Source organism: Alexandromys fortis, unplaced genomic scaffold, assembly GCF_014885135.2.
Source record: "Alexandromys fortis isolate MF-2015 unplaced genomic scaffold, M_Fortis_MF-2015_v1.1 scaffold_58, whole genome shotgun sequence".
In the NCBI taxonomy this organism is placed as follows: Eukaryota; Metazoa; Chordata; class Mammalia; order Rodentia; family Cricetidae; genus Alexandromys; species Alexandromys fortis.
This window is the reverse complement of record NW_026067940.1, coordinates 5,068,052-5,080,400: the sequence shown is the minus strand read 5'-3', so window position 1 is coordinate 5,080,400 and position 12,349 is coordinate 5,068,052. Positions and strand designations below refer to the sequence as shown.

Genomic DNA, 12,349 nt, shown 5'->3' with positions numbered 1-12,349 from the left:
CACAGTGAGTCACACAGTAAACATTTATCCATCCATCTTTGCATGCAGATGTTCATTGCAAAGAATCATTGCTCTGGTCCAAGGCCCCTATTCTCTGCTACACCATTAATGTTGGACCCTCACTGGGACTATCTCTGGACATCCTGTTGCTTGCTTGAGTCATGGAGATCCTGCAGCCTTGGGTCCACAGGATCAACACCCCCACCCCCGTCTCAGCAGATCACAGATGGGGTAGATGTTGGACTGGGCCATCACACAGCTCTGGTTCTGGGTCTGGGTAGCTACAGGGTTGGCCAGCCCACCAGCCTTCCCCTGTCTTAGCTCTCAGGGTGAGCTCTCCAGCTGGGCCCTGGCTAGTTCACCCTTTGTAGTGATGAGCAAGGGGGCGGGGCCAGTTCTCCCATTTTCACATCTTCAGGGGCGGTTCTCCCACACCTGCACCTTCAGGGCCAGCTCTACTGTGTTGTCCAGTGCTGCAACTGATGGGGGCAGGGACAGCTCTCCTGCTCTTAGGAACTTAGGGCCAGCTCTTCCACCTACCTCAGGCATGGGTGGGCAGGGAGGGGAGGGCATCTCTCTCCACATGACAGAGGAGTAATGGGGATGACTCTCCCATGCTCACAGCTTCAGGGCTGGCTCACCTACACCTTCGCTGACAGGGCCAACTTTACTGTGCTGCCCAGCTAGTACAGGGTCTACTTTCCCCAGTGCTGGAGCTGGTAAGGGGGGGGGGTCAGCTTGCCTGTCTGTTGTGGGGGAATAAGGGGGTATACCTGCTCCCCCACCACCACAACCACATGACAGACAAGTAGTGGGGACAGCTCTCCCATGCTCACGACTTCAGGGCTGATTCGCCCACATCTCCACCAACAGGGTTGGCTCTACTGTGCTGCCCAGTTAAGGTGCAGGGCCTGCTCTTCCAAGTATTACAGCTGGTGCTTCTATAGTTTTTAAAATCATAGATTTAAAAAGTTGTATTAAAATCTTATCTCCACTCTCTGTTGCTGGTGGACAATGATAGAGGTTGTGGGTTGTGTGTGTGTGTGTTAACAAAACTAAGGCTCTAAAACAGAGGTTCCAGGATATACACGCTGTTCTCACATGCCACTAACCTGACTCATACCCTTGGATTAGTTGTTAAGCCTCTATGGGTTGAGTTCCTACTTTAAACTCTTCATTCATAAATAAGAGGTGGCATACACCTATAATCTCGGCTCTTGGGAAACTGAGACAGGAAAATCATGAGGTCAGGTCAGCTTGATCTACAAAAACCTCCCAAACCCAACCAAACAAAAAAGGGGAGCAGAGCCTGCTAGTGGACTTCCTCCTAAAAGACGTTGCTTATTACAAGGACAAATCAGGTGACACGTCATCGCAGAGACCCAGCTCCCACCCCACCCCGGGCAGGGAATGGAGAAGCAGATTGTGCCGAGACTCGAGCGTGCTCGGTTATGGCACCTGGCTCTTCATCAAGCATGCTATAATGAACTAAGCGGCATAGTGTCAACTTCCTGCCATGACCTCTAAACTTGGAAGACTGACTTTTTTCCTTTGTTCAGAGATTCTGTCTAAAGCTCTTTCTCTCTCTGGATCATGGCCTCGAGGCCCTTTCTCCTAATAAACTGCACTTCTAAAGGGACTGTGGATCAGCTACAGGTGAGGACCAGCCACCGCTTTATTAGCACCCCTGATACATTAACAAGGTGGCCGTGATTGCATGCCATGGTTTCCCGAGCAGCAAATGCAACTGTCCACTGAGCGGTGTTCTGACTTTGACGCTCCTGCCGCTGCTCTGTGCGTGTCCCACGCCCTGGTCACAGGATGTCCTCACAGTGCTAGCGTCTCACCTACACGACTTTTCCTACCGTAGCTCATCAAGAAGTCGACAATGACAGCAACAACTTACACAGTGCCTGCCACAGACCAGCCAAGCCTTCATAACCACTTCACAACAGCCCTAGGACATAGATTACTATGATCACTCCTGTTTCAAAGAAGACAAAGCCAGGGGCCAGTGAAGGAAGCTTCTGATCTAGCACACTGGTAGGGCAGCCAGCCTGATTTGCCCGAGACTCAATTTTTGGAACTTACGGTGAGAAAACTGATAAAGTTTCAAGTACCTGGGATAGCTGGGGGGTGGGGACCAGTGGCTATCCTGAGGGCTAAGGATCAATATGTGCCCACAAGTGGCACAGCATTTGGGAAACAGCCTGACGCTTCAGGGGTCTCACGGCGAGGCCATGGGGACGGCAGCAGTGAAGGTAGATTAGCTTGGCTTTGGCTTGAGTAAGGCAAGGACCAGGGTACAAAATTTAGAGATGCTCTGTTGTAGGAACTCCTTCAGCCAATAGCTTTTAAGATACTGGCCCACTTTGGGCATGGGTTAAGGAATCTAGTTAATGTTTCTGACCTAGGTACTGGGCTTAACAGGGGGCTTTTGGACCCACAGCTCAGCTCATCGAGTCTAAACAGAAGACTTCAAGGTAGTCAGAATGAGCTAAGTGCTGGATTGAAACACACTGGCTAGGTCCATACATCCCCATCAGAACTTTCTGGAATACTTGAAATGCTCTCCCTTGGTGCTGTCCAGTAAGACACGTGTGGTTAGCGAATGTTTAAAATGCAGCTACCCAGCAGCAGACGGTGGCTGCTTTTGTGTCCATCATAGATTCTTGCAGACTCTCGGGCTCTGCCATGGACTTTCTGAAGGTAGCCTGCACTTCGGCAAGGACCTCTGGAGATCTGTGCCCAGAGAAGCATGCTGAGTATGGTAAGCAGAAGCCCGAGGACCAGACCTTGAGGGACACTGCACAAAGGAGTCATCCTTTTGTCCCCCTTCCTGCTGCTCCCCTTGGCCAGAAGCCAGCAGGAAAGTGTTGGGGTGGGGATGGAGAAATCATTTGCCGCCCTCGCTTTAGGACCCTTCTTCTAAATAGTCTCTCTAACCGGTCTTCCTTGTTCTCCAGTCTTTACTGTGTATTTATTGCTCCATGCTGGGCCACAAGATTCTACCACCATGGGATTATGGGACAGGTGAGAGTTCTTCCTTCTTGCTAGCATGACCTTCCCTTGCTGTTTGGATGAGAGAGAGCTCGAGGCTATTATTAACCTTTATACACAGGAGGAAAGCCCTCTCCCAAAGCACAAGGAGTGGCCAGAGATACAACTATCTAGACCCCAGGAGCCACCCCGAAGTGCCAGTGTCTTTCTGCCAGTCCTGCTTGGTGTAACGGGAAGACGATTGGAGTGGCCGGCACACAGGGCAGGTCTTCCCATCTACAAGGGGAGGCCGGCCTAGCTACTCACCCGCCTTCCCGATCTGCACGGCCAGGCGCGTGAGCTTGCCCTGCAGCACCGACTTCTCCTTCTTGGGCGCCTTGCTTATCTTCTTCTCCTTTTCCTCGCCGTCGGTGCCCTCCTGGCTGTTGAGTGGCTGGATTTCCAAGGCCACTCCATCTTGGGTCTTTGCTAGGGTAGACACATGAATGAACAGGTGAGCGGCAAGAATGTGATAGTAAGTGGCAGGCAGGTGGAAGGTACGATGTCCCTCGGGCCCCTGACCTCGGTTTTGACCATTCCTGACTAGTGCCAGACTCCACCCACTTGGGCCTTTGGGGCAAATCTAACAACTGGAGATGGAGGATGCCTTTCGGGTCTGGATTTCTTCTTCATGACAACTCCCTGGCACCCCTCGGAGTCATGTGCCAGGTTTATAACAACAAGGGGATTAATCACACCACTAAGTCCATCACCAAAAGCATCCTTTCTGGAACTCAGAGCTTAGAACAGTGAAGGTTTACTGTAGAGAGGGACCAAAGGGAAAGAAAGCCTAGTAGATGTTAGCATATAAGGGTCCTACCTATTCTGTTAAGAGTCCCCCTCCTCCCAATCAGGGAGGAAACACAGACCCTCCCCTCAAGACCAAAGCAATTCTTCAACTGCTTCTTACATAAGTTGAAGGACAAAGGAATGAAGTGGGCAACACAGCAGGACCTGAGCTGAGGATTCTGGGGGTAAGAAAGGAAGCTGCCTAAAGACTTAGAATGAGGGGAAGAGAGAGATGCACACACAGGAAACCCATTTATTTCCCTTTCAGAAGAAGAATAAAGAGACTTGAAATCCAAGTTTTTTCTGCTTAAGCCCTGGTGCTCTGCTATGGTGCCTTTATTTCTAAAGAGTACTATGATGTGTGTAACAAGGATTTAAAAAAAAAAACAACTTTAGGAACTATGTCAAGACTACTTGCTGGTCCCCAACATTCCTCCAACATCACCGCTTGCTTAGGAAGTCCCTCTTGAGATACAGTCTTTCCTGTCTGATGCACAAACAAGACAGAGATGGGATGTAGACACAGCCACCAAGAGAAACACAAACCATATCGGGAGGAACAAAACAGACTGTGGCGAGAACAAAGAAAGAAGTGGGCAGAGAGGCAGAGAGAAAAGTCTCTCTCCAGAGCCTCTGAGCAGACGAGCGGAGAAGAAAAACAGACCAGAAGACACCGGTGAGCCAGATAGCAGAGGAGGGTGCAGGAACTGCCCGGCCAATGTCCTCCTCTATGACTTCCAGCCCAGAAACTGCCGGTGTGGACAGTGAAGAAGAGATCAGCACTCTGGGAAGAACAGATCCGTGTCCCACACCCGGAGCATTCTGGACATGTGCTTCCTCAAGCCAACAGCAGAGGGTGCTGCTGTCCTGCCTTGAGCCCACCCCCGGGTCTCTGCACCGTCCTCAGGATGAGGCCCTGGGCCACAGCAGCAGGTAACAGATTATGGAGAGGGAGGGAGACAGATGGCCTGGGAAGGTCTGGCTTGCGCGTGGGCAGATAGAGATGGCATATGAGTGGGTGGAGAGGTTACCTTTGTTGCGATTTTCAGAGACTCCTTGTTTTTTACCTGTTTGAACAAGAAAGAAAAAAGTGGGGTGGAGACCAAAGTGACCACCAGTAAGAGATGATCAGATTTGCGTTTTGCTGGTTCTCTCCCAGCACAGAAGGCCCACAGCGAAGGAGGTGGCTGTAGGGCAGGGAGATACACATGAAGGAAGCTCACGTTCATTCATCCTTCCTATGGGTTCTAAGGAATCCTTGGATGGGACTGGAGCTGAGTGTTCAGACAAGGGCACACATGGTCACGCCTGAGCTTCTCCTGCTGCTAGGCTTGAGTCAAAACTCTTGAGAAAATTGGGGTGGGAGTTGGGAAGAGAGAGGCAGGAAATGTTTCGGCTTGTGGAAAGGCCCTAAAAGGCGTCCCTTGGTCAATGCAATAGCACCAGGCAGGCTTCCTAAGTGTTCATCTGAGAGCAGTTGTGGAAATGAATAGTTGGGTTCTGAGAGATGGTTCCTTATTCATAAACTGCTCTCTGCTAAGAACCTAAGATGATCCTTGGCCAAGTGGTAGAAACTGTTCTCTCCCCACAGCTCAGAAAAAGGTACGAATTTGGCATTAGCATCTGGTCTCTTTTTCCTGTTATTCCTCTGGGAACAAGTGAGTGACCAAGACTAGTGTAACTGCTTCTCGGGTCCCATTCTTCCAACTGTGCTTCTCTTCTGAGAGAGTTTCAGCGGGATCCATGTTTTCTTCAACTCGCCTTCCTTTTATCTGTGATGGTTCATACTACTTAACTCATGAGGAAGAGAGGAAGGGGAGCGGAGGAGGACAATGGACACTCTGGCTGGAGCACCTTCCAGTCACCTAGTGTAGGGCTCACTCAGTCCTCACAACCTACCAAAGATACAGGAATTGAGGTTCATATGAAATATGACTGGAGGGCTTTGAGCCAGGATTTGGTGGTTTTTATCAGAGCATCCCAGAGACGTAGGTCGATGTGTGTGTGTGTGTGTGTGTGTGTGTGTGTGTGCGCACACACACACATATATCTATACACCACGTGTGTGCCTGGTGTCCACACAGGCCAGAAGAGGATATAGGATCCCCTGGAACTGGAGTTATAGGTGGTTATTAGCAGCTGCATGGTACTGAAAACCAAACCCACATCCTTTGCCAGAATAGCAAGTGCAACCGGGAGGTGGTTGCACATTCCTTTAATCCCAGCATTCGGGAGGCAGAGGCATGTAGATCTCTGTGAGTTCGAGGCCAGCCTGGTCTACAAAGTGAGTTCCAGAACAGTCAGGACTACACAGAGATACCCTGTCTCACAAAACAAAACAAACAAACAAAAAGAGTAGCAAGTGCTCTTCAACCACTGAGCCATCTCTCCAGCCCCACAAGTGACATCTGCACCTTGGCGAGGAGCTTGGGTATCTGTTGCTTCATCCCAGTAGACTTTTCTAACGGGTTTTCCTTCTGGATCTGCTCTCTGACCCTTATTTCATTCACAGAGATGAAGGAGAATTTCATTCTCACTCGGCATGCCCCTTACCTTTCTTCTTCTTATCATCCTCCTCCTCCTCCTCCTCACTGGCCCCTAAGAGGGTGAAGATGATTCCAGTCTGGGAGTTGATCCCCACGGCAGTCACCACCATCCTGCCAGAACCTTCCATCACGTGAGTCCCTATCAAAGGGACGGGAGAAGACAGAGACTAGTGCTGTTGGATATTCTCAGCTGCGATTCGGTACGAAATACAAACTTAAAGGCACAGTGATCCCTTTTCTTTATGGGCAGTACTCTGATTAGAAGGCAGTAAGAGAAAGCCAAGAGATGAACCTGTTTAAACCAGACCAAGGAAACAGAGGTCCTTCAAGGCTGATGTATTAACTTTGTGCCATCTTCCCAAATAGCAGGGCTCCTAAAACACTCACTTTATGAAAAATTTCTTTCAGGTTACTGACATCCCTGTATCAGGACTAGCCTTTAGTGTTATTTTGTTTGTGCTAGAACAAACAAAACTTGGCTGGGCGGTGGTGGCGCATGCCTTTAATCCCAGCACTTGGGAGGGATTAAAGAGGCTGGCGGATCTCTGTGAGTTCAAGGCCAGCCTGGTCTACAAGAGCTAGTTCCAGGACAGGAACCAAAAAAGCTATGGAGAAACCTTGTCTCGAAAATCAAATAAATAAATAAATAAGTAAAGCTTGCCTGAGGATCAGAGTATGGATGAGCCACTAGTTAGCCGTAGAGGCCAGGCAGTGGTGACGCACACCTTTAATCCTGGCACTTGGGAGGCAGAGGCAGACAGATCTCTGTGAGTTCAAGGCCACCCTGGACTACACAAGATTGGTCCAGTCTAAAAGAGAAACAGAGACGGCTCACACCTTTAATCCTAGTACTTGGGAGTCACTTGCCTGTAATCCCAGCACTAGAGAGTTGGGGACAGGAAGGAATGGCTGGGCAGAGAGAAGAATATAAGGCAGGAGGAGGCAGGAGCTAAGGCATTCGGTCTGAGGACTTGAAGAGACAGGATACCCCTGAGGATTTCATAGAGATAAGAACTAATGCTGGCTGCTCGGCTTCTCTTCTCTAGCCTTTCAGCTTTCACCCTCTAATATCTGACCCCCGTGTTTTTATTATTAAGACCAATTAGAATTTGTGTTACATCATCCAAATGTTTCTACTCCATCTGAACCCAAGAGATGAAGAAAGGATGGAACACTCCCTCTACTCAGAGGGAATAGGGCCCAGAACCTGTGAACTGGCTATCTGGGGGCCATGGAATGAGAACCTGGGCAACCAGAGGCTATACCTGAGAGCAACATGGGATCTTTGTCCAGAGATTTCTTGACATGATCTGATTCTCCAGTCAGAGAGCTCTCATCAATCTTCAGGTCATTCCCCTGGATTAGGATTCCATCTGCAGGCAGCAGGTCACCTAGTGCATAAGGGGAAGAGTCACAGTGAGGCCAAGCAGGTGAGAGCCAGCATCTCCACGCCACCTCGGGGCTGCTCTCCTGGTAAAATCTACAGGGCTATGGCCCCGTGAGAAGCCCAAGAGCATCTAATTCTAGAGCTGGGTGGGGCTCAGTGGCAGAGGGCCCACCTACACTGCATATGGCACTGGGCTTGATCTTAGGATCACACATAGCTCCAACTGACACCTTTCTGAGGCCTAACTATTATATACCTTGACTCCTAAATCATAGAGAACACAAGTATGACAATCTCTTCGAAGAGTAGCCTATGGCTTTCTCCAGAATTTCTTCCCACAACCTCCTTAAATTCTATTGACAAGTTACCACATGCTGAGGGTTTATTTGGGGGAGGTTCAGAAACTCCTAGCCCCTCATGTCAATGGACTTGCTCCTCACATGTGTGTAGGCCAGAGAAACATGGTGTTCTTACCTTATTTGATCTGGGCAATATCTCCCACCACAATCTCAGCCACGGGGAGTTGAATGAGCTGGCCATTGCGGATAATGCAGAATTTCTGCTCGAGCTCAATGCGGCTCTGCAGCCCCCGGAACTGCTTCTCCTTGCTCCAGTCATTGAAGGCCGTCACTAACACCACAATGATCACTGAGGTAAGGATGGCCGCACCCTCAATCCAGCCGGTTTCCGCTTCTTCCTCTTCATCTGGGCTACCTGAAGCCTGACCACATACTATCCAGGAATGAGAGAAAGAGTCATTGAACCTCTACAAGATGGAAGGTCAAGGGAAGAGAGCAATAGAAAATAACACTCTGAAGCGAAGGGCTGCTCTCCAAGGAAATCAGAAGGTAGCAGAATGGACTCCCATCCCATCATCACTAGATCCATTTGTGTTCATTACCAAATAGTGCAAAATATGCCAATGCAAGGCACGCGAAGTGCAGTTGGGGCTCACTGCTATTTCCCATGATGCCAAGCACTATGGTCAGGACACACTGAGATGCAGAGGTAAGGACACAGGATGGGTGGCATTCTGAGGGGAAGGGGGACAGTTAGGAGAATGGCTTACTAGCTCCTGGTCGTTCTCCTTTGCAGAGCATTCTGGACAACAGGAACACTGTATACTACAACCTGTCAGCCACCGGTACTAAGTATGGTTGCTGGGTAACAAGAACACCGTGTACTACAACCTGTCAGCCATCGGTACTAAGTATGGCTGGTGCCATGGAATGGATCCAGGTCAGCCACATGGGGCCGCTTAGACACTCACTTTCATTATCTCCGCCAGGGGGTCGATAGAAGGACAGGACCAGGGAGATGATGGCTGCGATCTCTAGGATGATGAGAGTGACATCCTGCAGGGCTTCCCAAACTAATTCTAAGAAAGTCTTGGGCTTTTTTGGAGGTATCAAGTTCTGTCCAAAAACAAGTCTACGCTTCTCCAGATCTAAAGGGTTCCCAGATAGACCTGAAAAGGAGACAAGAAAGAGAAAAGGGGTTGAGAGGTGATATCAGAAGTCAAACTAAAGGTCTAATTATTTATTTACTTATTTTTATCTATCTATCTGTCTGTCTGTCTGTCTGTCTGTCTATCTATCTATCTATCTATCTATCTATCTATCTATCTATCTATCTATCTGTATATGCGTCTCTCTGGGAAAGTATATACCATGTATGTATGTGTGCCTGTAGAAACCAGAGGGGGCAGCATCAGATCTCCTGTGAGCTGCCTAACATGGGTGCTGCCACCACAATACAGGTTTTTCTAGTGATTGAGCAGCAAGAGTATCATGGCTAAACCCTCGGTTACCATAGGAAGTGCAAAGGCCAGAATCTAGCATAAGGAAAGAACTCCTGATCAGCAAAGGTGGATCTTTGCTGAAAACAACTGGAAGATGTTTACACCTCGATACAATATTCCAAAGGAGCCAACACTTGATCTTGTGTTGAGACTGTGTGGTGCCAAGAAAGAGAGGGTGTCTAAAATGACCCTCAAGAAGCAGAGGAGGAAAAGGTTAAATAGGCCAACGTGAAATACTATGGAGTGTATGAAAATGTCAAAATGAGCCACCTTCCAGAGGCCCCTTTAGAGGTATTCTAGTGCCAGCTGCTTTGACAGATATCAGTGCGCCATGGAATGTCTGACTTACAAACCAGAAGACTGTGTACGGGATAAAATAAAAATAAAAAGACCTCTGTCCAGTTAGGAGACCTGGAATGGGGGTGCAGTGGGAATGTGGTCAACCACCCTGGTTTGCTCGGCACCCTGGGACTATGGAACCTTTAAAGGTTTAAAAACGAGCAAAGGGTGACAAGATGGCTTCAGCGTGGGGCTTTTGCTTCCGTGACCAGGCTAAGTAGATTTCTGTTCCTCAGGGGCTGTGCCCCAGGCTTTAGCTCTAAGAACAGAAGCTCTGGAATGTTCTTGGGATGCACAGGACCCTTCTCTCACAGGACCATGCAGATGCTGGTGATGACCTGAACAAGCTGGCTCACACGTGAGGGCCAAAAGAACCAGCCACTTGTTGCAGGCCACGCAAGGCGGAGGCAGAGGCTATCCATGTGTCTTCATTCCACAGGAGCTATACATCACTGAGTTAGAATCCTCAAGACGATGTAGTCTTAGGTACGTCACCCCTGCTGTTCTGTCTATCAGAACCTCCAACAAAAGTGTTTTACTTACTGCTAAGTACTTGGTATGAACTAGACACAGTATTGCAGCTCAGGCTGAATAAGAACCAAGCAAAGCCATGAAGTTTCCAGGTATTACACGGTTCTTGACAGCCAGCATTTTCCCCACTAAACCAGAACATGTAGCCCGCCCACAATTACTCCCAGGGTGGAGGTGGGGAGGCAGAATTATACTCCATAGCTTCTCACAAATGTTGGCCCCTCTTCTGGACCCTAGAGAGGTCCCAGGTTGAGGGAAGCCTTACACAGCTGTGAAGAGCAGTAGGCATTCATTAAGTTCTTTACATAGTGCAGCAAATTACTTTTACTTTTTTTTTTTTTTCCTGTTTTGGCTTTGGCACTGGACGCTGTTGGCTGCCTGTTTGGTGGGTTCCCCACAGGTAGGGTAGGGCAATCTTTGTCTTGAAAACAGGTCATCAGCTGTGGAAGCTCAGCCTCAGGGGCAGAGGATACGCCACTGAGCTTCACACAAAGCAAGGAAATGTGTGTGCCTGGCGGGAGAAGGACAGCATGGAGTCCAGGATGTCAGGGACTCCACACTGGGTCATCACTTCCAGTGGTGAGGCGAGGGATCGGCACTATGTGAGGGCGAACGTTCTTCTTTTCCACTGAACAGCGCAGACACTGTGACCGGAGGAAGGAAGGGGCTAAGCTTTAGGAAGACCTCAAGGCAGAAAGAGATCTTGAAAATGGGCAAACATGCAGACAGTGAACAGAGCCTGCAGGGTGGGAGGTGGCTACCATTTTCCCAAGCTCACTCCAGCAGCTGGAGAGAAGAGCCCTCTGGCTCCAAGAGGGAGGAGTCGGAAACAGGTTGGAGGTAGAGCTGGGCAGGAGGGATGATTTCACATTGCCCTGTTCATCCTGTGCAGTGAGAGGCTGGAGGGCATGGAGGCAAGGGGCAGGGAACTGTTTGGGGACATGGTGCCTGAGACTGTAATCCAGGGCCCCATCACTCAGCTTTAAAGGTCTGTCAGTCCAGCTGAGCAGCCAGTTGAGCTCCACAGGGGAGCAAGGCTGAGTTCAAAGCACTAGAAGCCAAGTTTCTTCCCAGCCTCCTCAGCCTGTCCTGCCCTGGGAAGTCAGGTTCCCAGTCAGGAAGGCAGGGAAGGGCCTGGGAAAAGAGTGTTCTGGGCAGGGCATCTGGATCCCCAGGCAGGCAGGGGCAGAGTGGCCGGGAGGCAGGGCTTGCTGGTCCTTTGCCCTAGGGGACCAGAGAGAGCAGAGCTGTGCCAGCTCCTGATTATTGCTCTGGATGGACAGACGGGCTTAAGGGAGACAGAAGTTCAGATATTTTGCTAATCTACTCAGGGTGTTTGGCAAAGATGTGGATTCCCAACTCCCAGGAAGGAAATGTCCTTCCTTTCTTTGGTAAGGGTTCCCCGCGTATTGTGAGGGTGACCAAGGAGTTAAAGATCAGAGCCAGGTGTGGTGACTCAGACCTGTATTCCCAGCATTCAAGAGCTAAAGCAGGAGGATGGTGGCAAGTTCAAGGTCATCCTGGATCACAGGTCAGCCTGTGCTATAGAACCCCATCTTTAAAAACCTAAAGAGCTACTAAAGGTCACTTTAAGGGACACCTCACTAACCAACACTCTCCCCAAAGTGAGTCTGCCTGAGCAACCTCCCTCAGTGTGCAGAGGCAGGGTGACCACTTACCCTGTCTGTCTCTCATTTTAATACCTAATGATCACCGTGTGTGCTCTCTCTCCCTCCACCCTTGCTCTCCCGTTCCCAGTCGGCTCCACAAAGATCTTTTTAAATATGGTACATGCTACTCTTCCCAAACCTGTGTGACTTTTCCGTGGAGTGAACCTGGGCACTAAGACCCTTGGTGGCCTCCAAGGCCACTTAGGGGCCTCTGGCATTTATCTCTTCCTATTTCCCAGTCTTCCTC

At 49.6% G+C, this 12,349-nt stretch overlaps 1 protein-coding gene across 1 annotated transcript in view; it reads right to left on the bottom strand.

The window, feature by feature from the left end:
- The window catches only part of Atp2b4 (ATPase plasma membrane Ca2+ transporting 4), a 103,553-nt gene that overhangs the window by 32,884 nt on the left and 58,320 nt on the right, over positions 1–12,349 (bottom strand). The window contains 6 exon segments of the mRNA XM_050147711.1: positions 3,307–3,468; positions 4,860–4,895; positions 6,382–6,513; positions 7,640–7,765; positions 8,236–8,493; positions 9,032–9,229. Coding sequence (XP_050003668.1) covers positions 3,307–3,468; positions 4,860–4,895; positions 6,382–6,513; positions 7,640–7,765; positions 8,236–8,493; positions 9,032–9,229 — 912 coding nt within the window.